The following is a 24,348-nucleotide window of genomic DNA, read 5'->3' on the forward strand; positions in this document are numbered from 1 at the left end:
TACTCGATTACTCTCAACTGCCTCCCCAATGTTTCTTTTTGTAGTGTCCCTTGAGACAGATCTCTTGGAAGTCATAGTATTAGTAAATCACAAAGTGCTCAAAAAATGTAGTACCTGTAGGAGAAAATACACTCATGGAAAATATAATTTAGCTTAAAAAAAATATCCCACAAAACAAGATCAAGACAGTAACCACGAGTCTGAGAGGAAGAAATGCACAATTCCTCGACTAAAGGAGAGAGGCTAAGCTTAGGAATTGTGCATTATGCGGTCTCGGTGGGCAAGGGAGAAGCTTGAGGCTTTAGACTGTGTAATGGGCAGTCTCAGCCTGGGCAAACTAAGGGAGAGACTACACATTATGAAGTCTCATTGCCCAAGGGTGAGGCTTGAGCCCTAGAATTGCGTAAGACCAACAATGTTGTAATTTCAATGTACGAGATGGATTGTGTTTGAAAAGTTTTAGATCAGGGTCAAAATGAGACATCACAAGCACTACATGGAAGGATAAGTGTTTACATAGGCATGAATACTTGACAAAAGTGAATGATGAGCTCCTGTGGATAGAAGGGAGGCTCCAAAATCAAAGCATGGAAAAATTTTTGGAAGGGAGTTGTAGCAGCTACAACACTTGGCAACAAACTAGTAGATCTCCATCTCTCCTCATGGGTCTTCACTCATGTAAACCAGGTCTAACTCTTCAGGAAGTATTGTTCATTTAATTGATTACCATAGCTTCTTTACTTAGCTTGATTTAAATATATAGTCCCTACCATTCTCTTCATCAGTGACACACTAACAAATACAAATCAAAATTAGTTGTTTTGACTAAGGGTGAGAAGTATATAGATACATGAGCGAAAAAGGATTGTTAGAGTCTTAGCTTTCATCTTTGGTGTTGCTCCACTACCAGTAGGCCTAGACGATACCCCGATGGAGTCATTTCAGGAACAAAAACATTATTTCACTACTAGTGAGCCTGGACAGTAGCCTGAAAAAGTTGCTTGCGTAGCCTCCCTAAGTAGGAAGGCTTTCTCTTCTTTCAACCTTTATTTATTTTTTGTACTTCTTCATAGAACTGTGTATCGACACTTATTGATTTCATGGGGCAGAAGAGGGATCCTAAATTATTGAGAGCAGAAGATTTTTTCCCTTTAGATAAGGATATTTACACACCTCTAAAATACAGATCACTTGTTAAAGTTTCCTCCCCTCCTTACTCTACTCAATTTAGTTGACAAGGAAAAATTGACCAATCATTAAAACTGATTCGAATGGGTGGCACCAGTTATATATTTAAGCATCATAATTTCACTAAGGCTCTCTCCAAGAAAGAACATAATTTCCATCACGGTATCATCGACTAAGAGATGCAAGGCCCATGCAAAGAGAGGGAATAAATAGGTCACCAAGCATTGACTGTAGCCCAATTTCCTCTTGAAATTTTCCATACTTGCTTCGAAACCAAAAACGGTCTCATGAGGAAGTTATTTGTAACATAAAGGAATGAAATTTGGACAGAAAGAAAATCAAAACAAAACAAAGAAATAAGAAAAACTACCCCTACTTCTAAACTAACTGAGAATAGGCCAGGATTACATGAAATGAAAAATCCATTGTAACTATTGAAGAATAGACTAACCTATATATGCGAGGGAATCAAGAGAAAGAGATATTTTCAGGAATAAGAACTGCTAAAAAGATAAAATGTGAAATGCTGCAACATCCAAAGACTAAAAATGAAAGAAGAAAAATACAACAAGAAATCACATGTGAAACATTATGCTAATGCATTGTGGTGTTCATGCACATCACAACAAGCTATCATACAAAAGTGTTCTTCCGAACTTTCAATCTCGACAAACATAAAGAAAGTAAAAAACTTGTGTTTTGCAAACAAGCTTGCCAGGTATGACTCCTCCAATGATTGAGCACTTGGATCATGAAAAGAGGATGAAGGATGTGAAACTTGTGAAATATATTTATTTTCAACTTGTGTGGTCAACGAATGAGGATTATTGAAAGAGAAAGTACTATCTTTATCATGATTGCGACTAGCATCAAGACTTCGAGAACTTGTCATAACCATCAGTGTGGGACGAAGTACCTCGACAGCCTATAGTAGTTCTAAGACATCAGGAGATATATCATCAAAAATCGGTGGCTTAGAATAATCAACAGTAGAAAATACATAGTCGTTACTAGATGAGTCAATGAATAGATCACAACAGCCATGATCAGAAATTCCATCGTCAGAAAGAAAAGCATCCTCATGATATGATGAATCATAGAGAGGGGGAGATTGAAAACAATAAATTTCACTCTCTGTTTCTTCAAAATGACCAGATGATGGGTGAGAGAGATCAGGAAGAGAATATTTTTCCTCTGCATGTGAAAAAGTAAAACTGACATTCCACGAGTCCTAAGTGTGATCAGAATTAACATCATCAGAAACTGATTCTTCAAAATACAACAGGCATGACAAAATCATGGAAGATTTTAGAATAATGGGGGGAGAGGTGAGAAAGGAGAAACATCAAATTTCATCACATATTCCTATTTAGAAACAGAGTCCCACATATGGTCATTATCAATGATATCACATGTTTGTTGGTCGATACTAACTCCATCCTGAACTTTGTTGGGATGAGGAAAAGGTATGTTTTCTCCTCGTAAATAGCCTAATTAAGCATTTGCCTTCACATGTTTATCTTAGTTTTATGGATAAAAATAGCAGAAGCTAGGTAAAATTGATTAGTAACAAATTAGATAAATCTGAGCATAGAAAACTGACTTTCACTATCTTTATATGCAGGGACGCAGATTAGATGATAGATGTTCAATCGACATAACAACAACAATGAGTAAAGGAAAAGAGACAGCATCCTGAGCATGAAAGAAATCGGAAGACCAAGAGGACCGATGCTATTTTATGACGAAATCAGATCAAGTGTTCTAAAATCCTCAGGATCCCCTGATTCTGAGGATTCACTTTTAACTATTTACTTTTCCAAATGTTATATAAAGCCGTAAGGAAAACTGAACAGCTAGTTTAGGAATTAGTAGATTGTAACTATTCTTTTTGGAAATATAATACTTTCATCTCAGTGATGTTGTAACTCTGTTATTGATTTTAATGAAGAAGATTGTGTTGAATTCGTAACCGTATTTGGAATATGTAACAGCGGGGACTTGCGGAGACTTTGGGCCTAGTCAATAGAAGATCTACTACTTCAATTGTGTTATAGTCGTTTTTGTTTATTCTTCACTATTTATTATTGTTAGTTTGCAAAGTTAGTATCATTCTGATTACTTTGAGGATCGCTGATTCTAATTTTTGTTTGTTGTTCAGTCAAGATTCTAGATTTAGATGTGTAATTACATCTACGTGATGCTCTTTATTGAATTGATTATGTTAATTCCATATTGTTGTTCAGTCTAAGGTAACGTTATCATAGATTTCAAAGCTAGAGTGATTTCTTTCCATGAGGTGTTTATATGGTTATTTTTTGTTCAATTATCATAGCTTTCCTTCATGTTAAATGAGTTATTTTCAATACAAGTTATATTATCAAGTGTGATTCTTTCTATTTGCATTAGGATTCGGTTGGTAGAAGAATAGATTAAGTAGCTTTGAAAGTGTGTTATGAATTACTTTCAGAAGTGTTTGGATTGAATTTAAAGAAATATACAGTGGCAGTTGCAACGACTTCAACATAAATTGACCTTTGAATTCACTGCATATATAGTGTTGACACTCTTGAAATAAAAAGCCTTGCCTTGGGTTGATAATGAATGTACCTATTAAGATTTCTTGTAATAAGACATCTTAGTGCACCAACATTTTGGTGCCATTGCCGGGGAGAGTGTTTCAAAGTGAATTCCTTTTATCTTGTTTTAAGAGAATTGGGTTTTAAAAATGAGCGGTAAGAACCTGCATGACTAGCAAGTAAAGTGCTTTCTTATCAGCCCGCTTTTCAGCAAAAGTAGAGAGGTTAAATAGGTATAGTTTTTTGTGAATGACTAGGAATAAAAAGATAGAAAAAGATCAGAACCCACCACCTAAATCCACAAAACCCAAGGGATCGTTGAGCCTTGGAAGAACAACTTTTATAGATGAAACCGTAAGAAAAGTAGAGTCTCAAGCATTAGTAAGATTCCAGAATGTCTCTGTAAAAACCCCTACTATAATCCCTCAGGTAGCAGGCTCACCATCTACAACCTACACTGAGATTCATAGCCAAATTGGAGGATCTGAATAGAGTTTTCAGGTTATAGCAAATTTACATTCTGATCCTCTACAAGAGGGAAAATCGCGCAACTTAAAAGAAGGAGAGGGAGAAACCAGTGGAACTGCTAAGACATGACCTCAGCTCTCTGAACAAGGATCTCCTGTGATCCCAGATTTAGGCAGTGCTACAAAACTAACTCAGATTGTGAATCCTCCGCTTGCTCAAATAGCACCCCCTAAAATCCCTGAAGGATATTGGCACATTTTTTACCAAATGGTGAATCTACCACCTCAAGGTCAGACCTCGACATTGGAATACCCCATAGTTGACCAAGTGGCCAATGCCCCAATGAAAGCTATTCCCTTGCAAAGCATCCCAACTTTTCATGGGATGATCACATAGGATCTGGATGCCTTCTTATTCGAGTTTGATGTCCTCTGTAGAGGATATGACTATACCATCGACCCTCAAAAACTAAAATTGTTCCCTTCTACTCTAAAAGGAGCAGCTTTGAGGTGGTTCATGGGTCTAGGCAGATGTACTATTAACTCTTGGGATGACATGAAAACTTCTTTCCTCACAAGATACTAGGACTTTTGCAAGACTAGGGAATTAAAAGATGAAATATTTAAGATGGCTGCAAAGGATAATGAAACTCTAGAAGAATATGTCGAATGGTTTCACTATAATTTGTAGAGATCCCCTCACACCACTTTACCAAAAGAATTTCTGAGAGCTATCTTAATTAAGGAGATGAAAGAAGAATGGATAGAAACTCTAAATTTGATGGGGAAAGGTGATATTTCTCAAGAAGATTATGATGAAATCGTTCACTTGTGTATCAGGTGTTCGCGAGGTAGCACATGCATAAGGTCAAGAAGTTGAGATCCTATGACCAGAGGAAGAAAACCACACAGTGGAGGCATAACAAGGATGGAAATCAGTAACCTCTTGGAAGACTTCAAGACAAACATCTTGGGCACCCTCACAACGCAGCTAGACATCTTGCAGGCTAAACAGAAACAAGCCTTAGTAGAATAGAATTTGGTCATTTTTTTCCCACGCTACCAGAAGAAGCATAGCCAACGGGAGTGTCCATTGGACATGGTCTAGACATGCACCATCTGCACCAAGGATCACACCACTGAACAATGTCCATCACTTCCTAGGCTAAAAGCAGTTTTCAAAGAAGTAGAAGAAGAGACAAAGCCAATATACTTAATGAACCAGCATTGACAGTGGCAAGCCAAACCTACAGGTATGTCACAAGACACATCCTAGTTCTTTCCTTCTTCACCATTTAATCAGCAACAGAACCCCAGGGCAACATGGCAAGGCCAGTCACCTTACTTGAATTGGAAATCCCATCCATTCCCTATGACACCTTGGCCAACTTAGTCCTTTCCAGGTAATGGCTAGCCAAATTCTCCTTTTACTCTTGTTTGGAAAGGTAATCCATATCCATCCCAGTGGCTTGCCTCTACTTCTCAAAATCCAAACTGGTCTCTGAATTGACAGCGAACTTTGGGAATATCCAATACACCTATGGGGATAGGTCCTCAACCTCAACCTACATTATCAGCCCCATATCCATTACAACAAAATCCTCAGCCCCTTCTACGTCCTCAATTGCCAGCTCAACCAAATCTGAATCCCAATAACGGACTGGTTCAACTGGTGCAAATTGTCGAAAGCTCAGACTATGAGATTGAACAAAAAGAATGTAATGAACTTAGATTGAGGTCAAGACGTATCATCACCCCTAAGGAAAACAAATACCAACCATCAATTGAGTTAGAAACCCCACCTATACATATACCATCAACTGTAATTGACACAGAAATAAAACAAGGAGAAGATACAGATCAACATAAAGATCCTGAGAAACTCATAGTTACTTCTCCCCTATTCCCCGAAAGGTTAACAATACCTAAACCAATTGTTTATCCAGATTTTGATCTTGTAGGGGAACTAAAAAGTCTTTGCATTAAAATTCCTCTCCTCTAGACCATCCAAGATATTCCCATTTATGCTAAAACGATTAAAGAGATATGTGTAAAGATGTCTGTGAGGAAGGCAAAAACTTCACCCACCATTCATGTTGTAGGGACCTTATCTGATTTACTCTTGGGAGGGGAAACTATGGTAAAATATGAAGATCCTGGGAATCCCATTGTTATAGTTCAAATGTATGGTCACTCCTTTCCAAACACACTAGTTGATCCTGGTGTATCCATTAACATCTTAACAACAGAAACTTGTCAGACACTCAGTATTACAGCTCTGGAACCAACCACAACCCTGCTAGAATTGTCTGATCATTCAGTTGTAAGGCCAGAGGGAACTTTATAGGATATTACGGTTTATGTTGATTCATGGGAGTATCCAATAGATTTTCTTGTTATAAACCCAAAGAGTCGATTGGATGGGCACCCTCTGATTTTGGGCCGACCTTGGCTAGCAACAACTGATGCTTACATAGGCTGCCGAGAGGGTAGCATGACTATTGCTAAAGGAGATGTTGTAAAAAATATTGTTTTATATCCTCCTGCCAAACCAAGTCTTCCCATTGTAAAAATATGTAAAAAACCATCCACATACCTGGAAGAAAGCATTCATTCACCACTTATAGTAGCAGAGGCACTTGAATTCAAGAATCAGACTAAAGATGATGTTATCAACAACTTTATCATTCAGTTAGCCAACGTGAACAATTTCAAATGTCAAATGTTAAAATAATTTTTGATAATGAAGCCTTGGAAGACCCTTTGAAAGATATTGATGATTAGCATATCCAGACAACTGTTGTTCATAACAACAAGCTTGTTGAAATTGAACCAAGCAAGGTTTTAAACATTAATGATAGCCTGGATACTGACCAACTACAAAAACTCACTCAGGTCCTGCAAAAATATAAAGGAGATTTTTCTTGGGACTATCTTGACATGAAGGGCATAGACCCATAGTTATGTACAAATCATATCTACACCGAGAAGGATGCTCATCCTATCCGACAGCCTCAGTGGAGATTGAATCCGCATCTCAAGGATATTGTAAAGGAAGAGCTACAAAAGCTATTGGTTGTGAATTTCATTTATCCCATTTTAGATAGCAAATGGGTCTCTCCATTGGTAGTTGTCCCTAAGAAAAATGGGAAGTGGCATATCTATGTGTATTATCATGAATTGAACAAGGCAACACAGAAATATCACTTCCCTCTTCCATTTATTGATCAATTCCTTGATACTCTGGCAAGGAAGCAATTCTTTTCCTTTCTAGATGGCTTCAATGACTATAATCAGATTCAAATCACCCCTGAAGACCAAGACAAAACAACCTTCACCTGCCCGTGGGGTACATTCGATTACAATGTGTTACCATTTGGCTTATGCAATGCCCCAGCTACGTTTCAAAGAGACATACTCAGCATTTTTGATGACCTGATAAATGAAGGGCTTGAAGTTTACATGGATGACTTTACCCCATATGGGGATGACTTTGATCAAGCGCTAAAAACATTAGAGAAGGTTTTTGATTAATGCATCACTATCAGGCTGTTTTTAAGCAATATCAAGTGTCACATGATGATGACCGAAGGCGTAATCATGGGACATTACATTTTTGCAGCAGGGATATAGGTAGATCCAGTAAAGATATAGGTAATTCTTTTACTACCTACGCCCTGCACTCAGATGGAGGTACGCAGCTTCCTTGGATATGCAGGCTATTATTGTAGGTTTATCAAAAAAATTCACAAATTGTTGCGCCTTTATATGCTTTAACTGGAAATGTTCACTTTAAATGGTCTGACAAATGTGACATAGCTTTTACATATTTAAAGAAACTAGTTTCAACATCACCAGTATTACATGGACCTAACTACGAGCTGCCCTTTCACATCTCCACAGACGCATCAGATGTAGCAGTAAGCGTTGTCCTCGTCCAAGAGGAGGACAAAAAAGCTTATGCTATATATTATATCAACAAAACTCTTACTGTTGTTGAACTTAATTATACAGTAACAGAAAAGGAATTCTTAGCCATCATTTATGCCATAAACAAATTTAGACATTATATAACTATCTACCAAAATTTTCTATATACTTATCATTCTGCCATTAGGTGCTTAGCTAGCAAACCTATTACAAATGGTCGAGTGACTCGTTGGTTGTTGCTTTTGCAGGAGTTCGACATCACCATCAAATATCGTCTGGGGAAATAAAACCCAATCGTTGATTCTATGTCTCGAGTTCCAAAGATAAATGATCCATTGGCAGTGGACGAACAATTTCCAGATGAACATTTTTTTGTCATAGCAATCAAAACGCCATGGTATGTAGATGTAGCAAACTATCTGGCAATAGGAAAGCTGCCATGTGTTATCAGGAAAACTAGTGTCTATTCAGAGCTGCTAGTCCCACTAAGATGGGTAGCTATCTTAGAAACAAACAATTCAAAGTAACTTGTGTTTTCCTTTATGAGAGATAGATGAGAGAGAAGTAGAGAGTACCAACCTCAGTCTTTCGCTTGGCTCCTTACTTGTTTCCTCTCTCCTTTGATAGAGCTTCGCCACTCCTTTCTCACTTGTCCTACTTCAAAGAACACATGTAGAATCAAAGCAGCAAAATACCATCAAATCATAGAGATCTATAACCATAAATAATGAAGAATCAGATCTACATTAACCATACAAATGCATACAAAAATATAAGATTCAGAAATATACAAGTATATGGAGGAAAACTCAAATATCTTTATTGATAGAAGTAGTATAAGAGAGGATTACAACCTAGCTGTCTGATCGAGCATCATCCTCCCAGCATGAAAGCCCTCTTCACCTCTTAAAAAGAAAGATCACCCAACAATACAATGTCTCAAAGAGAAACCAACAACACTTCCTTACAAATTACAAAATTCCAGACTCTGGATCTCTAGGATGAGGGATCCATATATAGATGTTTATAGGGGAGTGAGTCAGCTTTTGGGATTTTGATTAGTGTCATTTCATTGATAGTTCTTGGTTCCACTTGGAGATTTCATGATCTCTTACTCATCCTTGGGCGAATTTAGAGAGGCAAGTGTCACATGAGCAGTTTCTAGAAGATTCTTTGAGTTTCCACCTAGCAAACTACCTTTGCCATTTGTGTACTCTCACTCATCGCACCCTACAAAAGGGATTTTCAGTATGTGTCACACCCTTTGTGTGTAGCAGATGAGATGCATCGCACCCTCAGCATGGAGCAGTCTGTATGGTCCAGTTTTGACCAGTTTTGAGCAGTTTTTCAGGGAGAACTTCTGGGAAATGATGTAATCAGTTGAACTTGATCCTTTAGGGTATGAAACAACACTTTTAGGGGTTTGAGAGCCCTTGGTTTATTGACATATGTGATTGGGGTTGCAGTGCCCAAATATTTCTATAACAGTTTCCCCCTAAAGCATGAGGTTGTAAATCTTTTGATGTCGGGTGAAATGCTTTATCATGAGGATCCGAGGTTTTTCGAACTGGAAGGTGACCTGTAATAAGATACAATACAATACATTATCTTCATAATATTTTCATGATCTAGCTGAGGCAGGCATTCCCATGCTCAGCTTTATAAATTCATTTTCATGTACATAGGACAGACAATCGTCTGTGTGGCAGACTGATGATTTTGGTAGAGCCATCATCCCTTAGCTTGGATGATTATCTGTGCAGCTATGGTGTACATTTGATGTCTTTATTTTCTTGAATATATTGCAGCCTGGATGGATGAAACTAGATCTGAGGTCTTCAAGCTCATTCAATCTTCGCTCGAAGTACAAGTCGATCCATGTGAAAAGATGTTCTGATGTTGAACATGGAAAGACATCACCTAATTACCAACCAATGATGTAAGCGGTTAACAGGTGCGAGAGGAATCACCGATAATGATAATGACCCTCAATATACTGCAGTATAATTCACGTGGCGTGAATACATGATTCAATGTCGAACACCATGCAAAATATTTCGGTCTAAGGCCATTGATGTAAACCTGTCACCGGAAGTGAGAAACTTGCCATTGAGGCATGCAAGCTTCAAAGTACTGAAGGGGTTGTTCCTAAGTCAACTTCTTGGATAATGAGTTGATGTCAACAAGACATGACCCGTCATAGGAGGGCCTTAATGAATCCCACATCTACGACACAGAACGGAGAAAATGATTTTGTGGAGGTGAAAATGATCTGATGATACAAGGTTGAGGGTGGCAGTCATGAAAAATGGAGAGTGAAGGTATTGCAGCGGATGAGGTGTTAGCTGAGTTGGTGAATTCTCTGAACGACTTCTCTTGAACATATCAATGACACTGGAATGGATCGGTAGTGTTAACCCCAAAATGGATGGTACAGAGGATCAATGGTAATATGACCGGTGAACGGAATAACCCAACCCGACTCAATCATGGTGACGGAGTGAAAGTGTCATGTTCAAGAGCGACCTGCTACAAATGAAGTTCTTCAAGTTTTCTTCCCTTTTTCCCCAGTCATTGCTGACCAATACCTCTTTATTTTTTGTCAAGCTTGAGGAGGATAACATATGCTTGTTCTATAATTTTCCCTTTGGGGAAACCTATCGCTATGTTTCAGTGAGCCTAGCGACAGTGAAACTCGCTCTTGTCCGTATGGACAAGTTTGTCGGTATTGTTTTAATGAGTTTAATGACAAAGATAACTTGGTCCTTTTTAGTTTTAAAGAATCTGAAAAGAGAAGGAAAGGAAACTCCAGTAGTCCTTTTTCTTAGTATAATCCCTTAAGTCCGAAAAAGTATAAAATAATACGAAAGGGATGACTTTTTCGATCACTTTAGCGAGCCGAAAAAGACAAGCACTCAATCTTTTTGTGTAATGATCCCTCAGGTCCAAAAGGATTAAAATATAGAGGAGGGATGGCATTTCCAATCACTTTAACGAGCTAGATAGGCCAATTTCTTGGCAACCTTTTCATATTTTACGAGTCTAAAAAGAGCTTAAAGGAGACTCGTTTTTTAGGAACGAGTGATGTTTTTGGATAGCAACTGGTTCTAGGTAAGGTTTGGAACTTTTCAATCACGGCAGTGTAAAGAAGGTGGCTAATAGAATCACTCGTCACAGTTGTTCCTCAAAAGGGTAAACAATCAAGTGGAGGCATATGATTGGCTAAAAAAGAGTGGAGGTGATGGTAAGAACATGACCAAGGTTCAAAAGCTGATAGCTATGCAATCACAAAGGTTATTTACCGAAGGTGGGTTCATTTTTTAATGAGCTTGAACTCTGGGGGAACATATGCTCATTGCTAGGTTTATTTTTTAACGAGCTTGAACTTCGCGTAAACCTGCTCGTGCCAGTCGTATAATAAGGGTGTCTCTCATTAGTAGGTTCATTTTTTAGGGAGCTTTCCCCATGCGAAACTTTGCTCTGAGCCTTTTGTATGCAAGCTAGGAACGACCAACTACTGTCCTAAGGGTTAAAGAACTACTGAGGTTAGGTAGGATAGTTTCTCGGTGGGAAACATTTCCTTTACTTTGCCATCGTCGTCGGTTCCAGCAAAGGTGAATGGTGGATCAGACCAATCACCTAACTTAAGCAGTTGAAGTTAGTAAAAAACTACGGGGTTAGAGTTACGTTGGTCACTTTTCACTTGCGTAAAAAAGGTTTGCATGCCCCCAGGTATAAAGAGAAGTAGAGTTTCCAGGTTACCATATGGAAGTTCTTGCATTAAAGCAAGATTGTTCCATCTGCGTAGCAGACAAAACACTCCCTTGGCTCTGTCCATCAAAATAGACAAAGGTGAATGGTGTGAGCTTCCAATCACATAACCTTCGATGAGGGAATCCTTTTCCAGATTGATCCCATTTTCCTAAACGGACGGGTGTGTCAAACTAGTCATATATCCTACGAGGAAACCTACCTTATATCTGGGGTTTTCCTGCCGAAGCAGACCAAGGCGCATGCCCCCTGGGTTTAGTCACATTCACTGAATCACTCGTGCTCATCAGGTGGATGGACTGGAGGTTGATGAGACATTCCTTGTGCAAAAAGACCATTTAGGGATGGCATTTGACTAGTAGTCGTGTTTGAACTGGGGAATGAAAGCTGGTCTACGAGCTAGACCATTCTGCCTTCATACGGAAAACACATCACCCAAAAGAGTGAGGAAACAATAGCTCCCATGCTGTAAATGTAGTCACGCCCAAGGAGTAGATTGTAATCTAGTGGCCCTTGGACTACCATCACATTTAGATGAACGGTTTTCCTTCTCAAAGTTATAGGCAAATTTGGAAGGATCCCTAATGGTCGACTGGTTCCTTTATTGAAGCCTGATAGATTTCGAATCTTAGGCAGAAGTGATGGCGAACCAAGCGCTTTCCAAGCAGTTGAGGAAAGGATACTCACAGAAGCCCCTTCATCTATGATAGTACCAACTCATTCTGTAAGCTTGTACTATGATTCGGAATGGTGCATTAGATGGTAGGCGGGGTCTCGCTAGTAGATTCCAATCAAAGGAAATGACTAGATTGCTTGGAGGAGGGACCGAATAAATGGCCAGATGAATCTCTGATGAACTTCCTTCCTGTGGTAAAGGAACGGGTAGATTGCCCCCATGTTCATCTGACTCTATGTTAACAAAAATAATTTGAACGGTGTCATTCTCATTCTCTTTGGAGACTATATCATCTGAACATGGACCCTCTGGAGACAAAACTGGGTCAACTGCCATCTCGGCCTGTTGAATTTGGTCCGGTGTGGACTCAGAGGGCTTATCTTCAATGATAGATGCTTCGATCGACAATAGAGGTGTGTCAGTTGGATTTTCAACTAGCGATGGACTTGGCAAGAGTTTCTTATATCCAGGAGGAAGTCGCTACGGTGAAGCAGGACGGTTATCCAAGACTCTTTTAGCTTCGTCTAGAAAAGGACAACGGTGGAGGGCATGATCGCCTTCACACAATGTACAAGGAAATTTAGATCTTCCTTTTTGTCCATTGACTTCATTTTCACTAGTTTACGGCGTACTCTCAACATGATCAATAGAGGTTGAAGACACCTGATTGTGCAAGCGGGGAGAGCAGTCCCTCAGGATCTGTGGGATGTAGGGACAATCTCGACGATAATGGTCTCCCTTGAAAATGACACATGGAGATTTAGGTTTGGAAGGTGCAGTGTGTGGATTTTCACCAGACGATGCATGGTTGCCCACTTTTGCCATTGTCTTCTTCTTCTTCATCTCCTTCCCTTTCTTCTTCTTCTTAATTACTTGGTTTTTAGTGTTACTAGTTTCACCAAGTGAAGAGGAAGAAAGAGAGGGAGAAACAAACGAAGTAGAAGGTGGGGGAGCAACTTTAGTATCATCTGGTTTCTAATTTAATTGCTGAGGATTTACGGTGTTTTTAATGACAGAGGTTGAGAAAATCCATGTTGGTAGGCCAATTGTGAGTCCTGGAAGGGATAATATAGCCATGTGTGGAGCACCAACATCTTCCCAAGAGGAGAAAGGACTAGGATTTCCCCCAAGGGGAAATCCTTGATTGGTAGACTCCATTTTCTCAACCTAAGACCAACGAGGAACAGTGATGTTATTCCAAATAAAATAAATTTTATGACTCTTTGACACATCTTGCTTTTTCAATTTTTAAGAGTCGAGAAAAAGCTAAAGATGACTCTAGTCGCCTTCGATTTTTAATGAGCCTAAAGTGACAAGTGCTCAGATGGGCCGTTTCTTTTAAGGAGTCTGAAAAGGAATGAAAGTGACTACTCTAGAAATCTAGATAGAGGGATTACCAAACCAATTGCAAAACTACAATATACTTTTACGTATGGCTGTCAATCTTCCCGAATGTTGTGTTGAGTGCATTGCGATTGATAGGGCGGCAGACAAAACTTCCTAAGGATAAAGGATATGGCCTATTGTGGTCTCCCAATATATACTCGAAGGTACATGGGAGCACAAGTCCATACTAGCACTTGTCATATCAAAGAGGAGGAATCACCCAACCTACGATGAAAACGATAGTTACCAGGCTTTACGACGCCGAAATACATCTCTAGCCTAGACTTCTAGATGTTGTGCGTTAGGTTCCAAAGTGTTTTTATGTTCATTGAGGTTTATTTTACAGTTGATATTTCTTAAGAATTTTTCCTTTAAGTTTCACCACGTGATGTGGATATACAATTCCTAAACATGCAATCTAAGATGATAAACAGTCGTTTACTTTCTTTTAGCAATGAAAATCCTAGCTACTAAGGAAAGAGAAATAAAATTCTTTCAACATAGAGCAAAGAGCACACCCTAGATGCACTTTTTCTAAATCAATTTCCTCATGCAGTCTAAATGCAAATGCACATGCATGTATTTGTTTTTCAGTTTCCTTAATGTGAGAATGACAAAAAGAAAACTAAGTACCGATTTGAACTATCTTTCATCAAAGTGACACCTCAACAATTTTTGTTAAAACTGAAAGGAAGACTAAGATGACACTTTCAATTTCGACATGAAAACTGCTTTCAACACTTCAAAGAATTGATGATTCAAATCAAATTCAATAGCAAAAGTGTAATCGACTATCTAAAAGAGGAAGACTTTACGACACTCTTTTTCTTGACTGAAAATGACAGTTGCGACACTTTCAAATCAAAAAACAACAATTCAATTAAGCTACTTTTTGCAAAGGAGAACTGTAAATGATGAAAAATACATAAAAAACATCCATAATTCTTTATCAATGGAGGCTGAATAATGCAAAGGAAGAAGGTTTCAACAGTGATATACTGATCATATACAACAAAACTACTAAATAAAGCTGAAGACAATGAAAAAAAAACCAAAATTTGGAGGCAAAAACAGTCTCACTCAATCATCGCACCTATAACACAGGGAAACCGGGATGCATCTCACCTACAACACACAGGAGGTGTGATGCATCCAGGTTGCTAATGAGAGATAGTGCGATGGTCCAGGGACAAGACTGAGCTTGGTTTTCACTCACAGTTTGCAACTAAGTTCAAGGGTTTAGGCTAAGCTTTTGATAGGCAATAAACACAAAGTATAGGGACTGATCTAATGAAGTTATTTGAGCTACCACCAGGGCACTTAGGATGTTTGCAAGTCAAATGTTCAGTTCATAAACCAACCCGGAGATTGACTAAAGCAGCATTGATCTACTTTGCAGTTGCATAACAAAAGCAGTTCAAAGGCTAGCTGGCTTAACTTCAGACTCCATATGTAGTTTATAAAGCAAACAACAGTAACAAAACAAACAAACTATTCGCTCCCCAGTGGAGTCGCCATTTTGTTATTGGGAAAACTAGTGTCTATTCAGAGCTACTAGTCCCACTAAGATAGGTAGCTATCTTAGAAACAAACAATTCAAAGTAACTTGTGTTTTCCTTTATGAGAGATAGATGAGAGAGAAGTAGAGAGTACCAACCTCAGTATTTTGCTTGGCTCCTTACTTGTTTCCTCTCTCCTTTGATAGAGCTTCGCCACTCCTTTCTCACTTGTCCCACTTCAAAGAACACCTGTAGAATCAAAGCAGCAAAATACCATCAAAGCATAGAGATCTATAACCATAAATAATGCAGAATCAGATGTACATTAACCATACAAATGCATACACAAATATAAGATTCAGAAATATACAAGTATATGGAGGAAAACTCAAATAGATTTATTAATAGAAGTAGTAGAAGAGAGGATTACAACCCAGCTATCTGATCCAGCATCATCCTCCCAGAATGAAAGCCCTCTTCACCTCATAAAAAGCAAGATCACCCAACAATACAATGTCTCAAAGAGAAACCAACAGCACTTCCTTACAAATTACAAAATTCCAGCCTCTGGATCTCTAAGATGAGGGATCCATATATAGATGTTTGCAGGGGAGTGAGTCAGCTTCTGGGATTTTGATTAGTGTCATTTCACTGATATTTCTTGGTTCCACTTGGAGATTTTATGATCTCTTACTCATCCCTGGGTGAATTTAGAGAGGCAAGTGTCACATGAGCAGTTTCTAGAAGATTATTTGAGTTTCCACCTAGCAAACTACCTCTACCATTTGTCTACTCTTGCTCATCGCACCCTATAGAAGGGATTTTCAGTATGCATCGCACCCTTTGTGTGTAGCAAGTGAGATGCATCATACCCTTAGCATGGAGCAGTCTGTATGGTCCAGTTCTGAGCAGTTTTTCAGGGAGAACTTCTGGGAAATGATGTAATCAGTTGACCTTGATCCTTTAGGGTATGAAACAACACTTTTAGGGGTTTGAGAGCCCTTGTTTTATTGACATATGTGATTGGGGTTGCAATTCCCAAATATGTCTATAACACCATGCACTTGACAACAAGGGAAAGGAAATAGATTGTTCAGTGCAATGCCCAATTTTCTTGGATTAGCAAATACCTTTTTCACAGAGGGTCTGATATGTGTATATGAAGATGCATTCATGAGGATGAGATTTATGACATCCTGAAGGCTCGCCATGATGAGCCCTATAGAGGACACTTTGTAGATCATAGAACAGGGCATAAGGTACTACATATGGGCTATTATTGGCCCACTATTTTTAAAGATGCTAAGAAATATGCCCAGGCTTGTGATAGCTACCAAAGGATGGGTCAACCTGGTTAATTTGATGAAATGCCACTTCAGCCCCAATTGGTGATAGAACCTTTTGAATGATGGGCACTCAATTTTGTTGGCCCATTTAGTCCACCATCAAACCAAAAGGCCTACATACTGGTTGCCACAGATTATGTAACGAAGTGGGTAGAAACAATATATTTTCCAAGAGCTATAGAAGAAGTTGCCATTAATTTCCTTTTTGGGATATTTGTTCAGTATGGTTTACCTCGGGAAGTGATAATAAATGGAGGAGGGAAATTTGTAGGATACAAGTTACAACCACTCTAAGGAACCACCACATTACACATAGAGTCACTTCCCCGTATCACCTGCAAGCGAACGGGAAGGTTGAAAGCACCAATAAGGTCATTGAAGCAATTATGACCATGACAGTCTCAACACATTGGCGGGACTGTGTTGCTAGACTGCCAAAGGCCTTGTGGGCCTATCCCACAACTTGGCGAAATACTACTGGATATTCTCCTTACCAACTTGTATTTGGCAAAGAACCTATCTTTCCTATTGAATTTGAAATGAAGACTCTAGGGACAACTCAGGAAGTAGGATTGGATCTGACAGAATCCCAAACCAAGCGACTTCAACAGATAAATGAATTGGACAAAGCTCAACTACTTTTTCTACTATGCACTGCAATTATTCAGCAACAAAGAGCAAAGTGGCATGACAATCTTATTAAAAAGAAGATGTTTCAAAAAGGAGATTGGGCACTTCTCTATGACTCCAGATTCCAAGACTTTCCGGGCAAGTTACAGACAAGGTGGCTTAGCCCTTTTGAAATTCAAGAAGTACATAGCAATGGTACTCTCACTTTGACTAACATTGATGGGTTTGGCCATTCTTTCAAGGTGAATGGGCGTCGGGTGCGTCTTTATCACAAGCCACTCACCAAGGAGTCTTTCTGTCAACAGGTACGTGATGACCCCACTATGCAAATTCTAGCTACAGAGAGTAATGACCCAACAACTTTGCTCTCATGAAATTGTATCTTTCTCTAGTTGTAAATAATTTATATATTCTTTTATGATTGATTGCAATCTAGTTAGGCATCGCCATGTAAATACAAGGATTTCTCTCATCTTTGGGTGTGTTTAGTAAGTGTTGTTTAATCAATTGAACAACACTTATCTTTGTGTGTATGTCTTGTTTAAATTGATTGAACGATTGTTGTTCAATCAATTGAACATGACTTATTTTTGTGCGTGTGTTGTTGTTCAATCAATTGAACGATTGTTGTTCACTCAATTAAACAACACTTATTTTTGTGCATGCGTTGTTGTTTAATCGATTGAACGATTATTGTTCAATCAATTGAACAACACTTATTTTTGTGTGTGCATTATTGTTCAATTGATTTAACGATTGCTATTCAATCAATTGAACAACACTTATTTTTGTGCATGCGTTGTTGTTCAATCGATTGAATGATTGTTGTTCAATCAATTGAACAACACTTATTTTTGTGTGTGTTCTAATGTTCAATCAATTAAACAACACTTTGCGTGTTTTGTTGTTCAGTCGTTTAAATGATTGTTGTTCAATCGATTGAATAACACTTACTTTTGCGTGTTTTGTCATTCAATCAATTGAACGATTATTCAATTGATTGAACGATTGTTGTTCAATCAATTGAACATCACTTTTTGTGTGTTTTGTTGTTCAATCGATTGAACGATTGCAGTGCAATCAATTGAACAACACTTTTTGTGTGTTTTGTTGTTCAATCAATTAAACAACACTTACTGTATGTTTTGTTGTTCAATCAATTGAACATCACTTTGTTTGTGTTTATTTTTCTATTCAATCGATTGAACGATTGTTATTCAATCAATTGAACACTTTTTGTGTGTTTTGTTTTTTAATCGATTGAACGATTGTTTTTCAATCAATTGAACAACACTAATCATTTTTTCAAGTGTATGATGTTCAATCAATTGAACAACCCCGATTGTTATCCTTTTGTGTTTGTCGTTTAATCAGTAGAATGAATAACTGTGATTTCTTTTTGTTGTTTTATCGTCTGTCATTATTTTTTCCATTTTCTTTCTCTTTTATGTAAAAACCATCTAGTTGGATATATGCCTAAGATAAAGAAAAACAGTAATGTTAATACCATTATGACATATGAAACCTTTTGTTGGTCATCCTTATTCAAAAGTTGACATGGTGCATATCTATAATGACTAGCTGAATATCCTCTGTGTGGGCACATCATAAAATGATTTATTATTCTAATACCATGCTAGTTTATCTTTTACACTTTCAAATGGATAAATCCCTTTGATATGATGATGTGGGGGTAAAATCATAACTTTTATTGGCATTTTTTTTACTTCTTACGCCATCCATGACTCTTAAGGAGTAAATGAGCCTCTCTCTTTTTACAATAAAAGCATCAAAATATGAAAATATAAAAATATGAAAATACAACAAATATTGTTTTAAAGAGGATAGAGGGTCTCAGCACGAGCCAACCCACCATGATCATAAAGATGTAACAGGTGACATTCCATAATGGCCACCACACCAAGGTAATGACCTTCTTGATAATTAAAACTGTCAGAAGGATAGGGGGTCTCATCATGAGCCAGCCTGATCTATTTGTTATATCCTGGTGAATGGCACTATGATTACCTAGTTACCATGCCAGCATAGTGGTCTCTTTATAACAAATAAAAAGAGAGAATCATCTAAATATTAAAAGGAGAAATCTGGCTCATTTGTAGGGTTAAAAAGCAACCATGTCGAGGCTATGGATTCCTATTGGCAGCAGTGGTTCTGCTTGTGGTATTGAAGTACTATGTGACACTGCCAAATGCTCTCTATTCTATTACCACCTATGGATTCGTTTCTAAAGGAAAATTTCCATTTGAACAACATTCCTAAAAGCCCAAATGCATGGTAACTTATATATTATATTTATTATATCATATTCATCCAATCACTTTACTACCAGTCATTAATATGCATCGTCGGTAGTGCGTTTTCCACTTTGCCACCTAAGGTAAAAATAAATTGAAGTAATGGTATAAATATTTGTTTTATTTTACGGGCATTTCAAATCTTTTGATGTGTACTGCTTTGATTTCCATTGTCATTTATTACGCCGCTTTTATTGATTGGTTTCCTACATTTATGATTTACCGACACTTTCTCCTTTATTTCCCATGCTTGGCAGGTGTGGATGCCCTTTTCTGATTAGAGGGGGGATGGTCTACGTATGAACAACATGTGTGACAATTTATGGATAGTTGTGTGATGATTATTAAACTGATTTCTAGTTAAAGGACTGCATGATGATTGTGTATGTGTAATAATTATCAAACCATTTCTAATTGGAGGAAAAAAGGAAACCATTATGGATAGCATGTGAATTGATTATGGTCATGCACCAAATATTGCTAATGAGACAAATAACTTAATTGTCTGTGATATTAATTCTCAAAACAACGTCATTTTCCTATAAATAGTTTTAACGTTCTTTGTTGTTGTTCCAAATTGTGAAAGAGTGAGAGAAGTGCATGCAAGTGAACCAGCCATAGAAAAACAACAACCATGGGAGGAAAGGCCATTCGAAATGAACCCACAGTGCTCAAGGTATCAGACCAGGCTTGCGTGATTCTTGAGTGCACTGGCTAGCTACAATATTTGACCATATTACAGGGATTTCATGAGGAGATGACACTTGAATTTCTATAGAATTTGCAGAATGGCCACACCATGGTGAGAGGCAGGAACATAATGGTCTCCGAAGCAATCATAGTTGAAGTCACTGGACTTCTAGCAGAAGGAACAAGATGGACAAACAAACATGTTCTTCTACAGGATGTTGTCATAGTATTTCAGGACCCAAACGAGCAATTGGTGCGAAAAGGAAAATGCATTCACCCTACAGCTTTGAGACAGCCATGGCAGGAATGGGTAGCCATTGTGCAGAGGTACATCACGTACGATGGATGACAGGATGTGGTAAAACCTCGCCAATTTAAACAATTATCCATTTTAAAACAGAAAATTATAGTTAACCTGTCATTTTATTTAGATTTTGTATTGCATGATGTTTCTCGTTGGGTCAGAAAGGAAAAGGACCCACATACTGTCATCAGCCATCATGGACTGATCAAACTAATCATCATTCATGGGCTGGCCTAGTAGTAGCTAACCTGGGATAACCTTGTGAATCCTACTTTGGCCCCATCTATAGAAAACCCAGCAATTGAACAGCAAGGGCCAAGAATCACAAGTCTGAAAAGGACATAGAAAAGGAAGAATCCCTCTTTCTCCTCGGGCCCAGCAAAGGGAAGACACTCTGTGAGGATAAAGTCACAACAACACACCCCAATTCAAATAGACAAGGTAGGGCCATCTCACATACCCCCTCCATGTCTACAAGATGTCTCTCTGTAAGACTATGAGGAAGAGGTTGCCCAAGTGCTAGAAAATATGGGGATATTTGGTGAAGGAAGGGAGCAATCCAGGAATTTTGAAGGGAATAATTATGCCCCCAACCAGTCTACCCCTATTGATAGTCATGGTCAAGATGAAACCCTACTGCTTACTGATAATGTGGAAGAACAAAGGGAACTAGTTCCTTTTATGGAGGAGCCCCTTGAAGCAGAAGTGCATGCAGAGGAAACCATTAGGGAAGGAAATCAAGTAGAAGCTACTGATCCACTAGAACCTTGAGATAAGGAAAATCCTACAGAAGAAACCTTGGAAGGTGAAAATAAACCAGGGAGCACCATTTTTATGAAGTCCCTAGAGGATGAGGCCCACCTTGAACTAGATGCTGAAAACAATAATTGCTCAGGAGACACCATTCCATTGGGGTCTCATGAGAGGGAAGCTCATGGAGATAAAGACCTAGAAGGTGAAAATCCATCAGGAGACACAGTCCCATTGGAACCCCATCCTAATGTTGACACAATTCCACCTGAACATGAAGCTGAAGTAAATATAGTCATGCCACCGTTAGTCAAAAGCCTCACAACAAAGAAAACATACAAGGAAAGACTCAGGAAGATTCTTAAGAAATATAGGAGGCAAAATAAAACAATTAAGTAGCTAAGACAGTGGTTGAAGGAAGTAGTCAGGGTTAAGAAAGTGAAAGAAGAATTGGAGACCACAGGGACCCAAACTAAACATTGCCCTGGGGAAGATGTTGAAACCCAGACAGATACCCTGCTGGTTTACTCAAAAGAAACCCAAACAAAGCCATGTCTTTTAGAAGACAGTGAAATGTAGATAGAAGATCCTTGTGTTTGCCCACATGAAACCCAAATGGACTTCCCTACTATTGATGTTGTCATTCAAATTGATACTGAAGAAAACACCCAAGTTGATTGTTGCATGATTCGAGAAGCAACTGAGGTTGTTGTTCAGACTGACCCAATGGAAACACAAGACGATGAGGTCCAGACAGAGGAGATGTCTGCCTACATTCCCTTGGTAAGGGAAGCGGTCATTAGGAAATTGCAGAATGAGCTAGTCAAGACTCAGCAGGAATTGACTCAGCATAAAGAGGAAGTAGTGCCCCTGCGAGTACACCAGGAATTACGAAAGAAATTTGAGGCACTCATGGTCATAGAGGATGAGACTTTCGCTAATTACAAGGATGAACAAAATAAAGTCAAAAAAGCACAGGTCAAGTTGCAGAAAGCTAAAGAGAAATTGGAGACTGTTTTCTCTATTTATTCAGATGCCTTGTCATGCCAAGCTCCTGCCACCAACTATGCATTCTTTCTTACTAGAGAGATATCTCTTATTGAAGGTCAAAGCTATTAAAGCTGGCAAGTCAGTAGAAATTAAGACCACCCGAGATTTTTTCAAGTGTTTAAAGGAGCAGAATGAAGGGGTACAGTGCCTCATGTGTGAATTGTACATGCATAATTTATTTTTAGAAGATGACTTAGACAACAATCCTCACCCCTTCATAGGGGATATCCAGTTCCAAGCTTTTCTTTACTTTTCCACTAACCAGATCAAATGGGCTAAGGCCCATAATACTTTTAGAAAGCGAGAATATGGAATAGACTTATGGTTTAGGGGAGAGCATACAAAACCACTGCACCTCTCTGTCCATCACAAACAATTCATGAAAAAAATGAGTCTTGTCATCCAATTAGGACCACTGCACACAGACATTATACAGGCAGGGAAGGAGTACTTCCTGGAAATCAAAGAGGAACCTTTGTCTACATCTAGATAGAGATGGGAAGCCTCCAGGAATACTATCAGGAATAGAGAGCCATTTGGATTCAGGAATTTCAAAGCTGCCTCCACTTTCTTACATAAATACAACAACATGGTCTTGAGCATGGGCCCTGAGAAAATGGGGTTGCGATATAGAAGTACAATTATCTGGTATCCCCTAGATGGGTACCGTAGTGATTATAACCTGACAAATCAACAAGTGAACCAAGCTTTTGCGGTGCTCAAAAAGAAAAACAGTTTCAGGTTGTATAAGGAGGAAGTATATCCAGCTTATTCCTTAAATCAACTACACCTTAACCATTTGATTGCATGAGGACATGCAATAAGGTAAGCAGGGGAGTATGTTGGGACAAGGAAAAGTTATGCTTTCTCCTCATAAATAGCCTAATTAAGCATTTGTCTTCACATGTTTATATTCGTTTTATGGATATAAATAGAGGAAACAATAGCAGAAGCTGGGTAAAATCGATTAGTAACAAATTAGATAAATCTGGGCATAAAAAACTGACTTTCAATATCTTTATATGTAGGGACACAGATTGGACGATAGTTGTTCAATTTACAGAAAAACAACAACCAGTAAAGGAAAAGACAGATCGTCCTGATCATGAAAGAAAGTAGAAGACTAGGAGGACCAACGATATTTTATGATGAAATCAGATCAAGTGTTGTGAAATCCTTAGGATCCATTGATCCTAAGGATTCACTTTTATCTATTTACTTTTCCAAATGTTATATAAAGTCATAAGGTGAACTGAACAACTAGTTTAGGAATTCGTAGATTTTAACTATTCTTGTTGGACATATTATACTTTCATCTTAGTGATGTTGTAACTCTGTTATTGATTTTAATGAAGAAGACTGCATTTAATTCATAATCATATTAGGAATATCTAACAGTGGGGAATTCTGGAGACTTTGGGCCCAATCAATAGAGGATCTACTTCTTCAATTATGTTATAATAGTTTCTGTTTATTCTTCACTATTTATTATTGTTAGTTTGTAAAGTTAGTATCATTCTGATTACTATGAGGATTTATTATTCTAATTTGCATTTGTTGTTCAGTCAAGATTCTAGATTTAGTTGTGTAATTACATATATGTGATGATCTTTATTGAATCGATTATGTTAATTCCAGATTGTTATTCATTCTAAGGTAACACTATCATAGATTTCAAAGTTAGAGTGATTTCTTTCCATGAGGTTTTTATATGGTTATTTGTTGTTCAATTATCATAGCTTTCCTTCATGTTAAATGAGTTAGTTT

At 38.2% G+C, this 24,348-nt stretch overlaps 1 protein-coding gene across 1 annotated transcript; it reads left to right on the plus strand.

The window, feature by feature from the left end:
• Nucleotides 1–17,234: 17,234 nt before the first annotated feature.
• LOC149220351 (uncharacterized) lies at nt 17,235–17,846 on the plus strand. Its single transcript, XM_089387060.1, has one exon. The coding sequence runs from the start codon at nt 17,235–17,237 to the stop codon at nt 17,844–17,846; it is 612 nt and encodes a 203-aa protein (XP_089243186.1).
• The last annotated feature ends 6,502 nt before the right edge of the window (nt 17,847–24,348 follow it).

Source organism: Pinus tabuliformis, chromosome Q, assembly GCF_031772625.1.
Source record: "Pinus tabuliformis cultivar Carrire ecotype Pingquan chromosome Q, CPIR1, whole genome shotgun sequence".
In the NCBI taxonomy this organism is placed as follows: Eukaryota; Viridiplantae; Streptophyta; class Pinopsida; order Pinales; family Pinaceae; genus Pinus; species Pinus tabuliformis.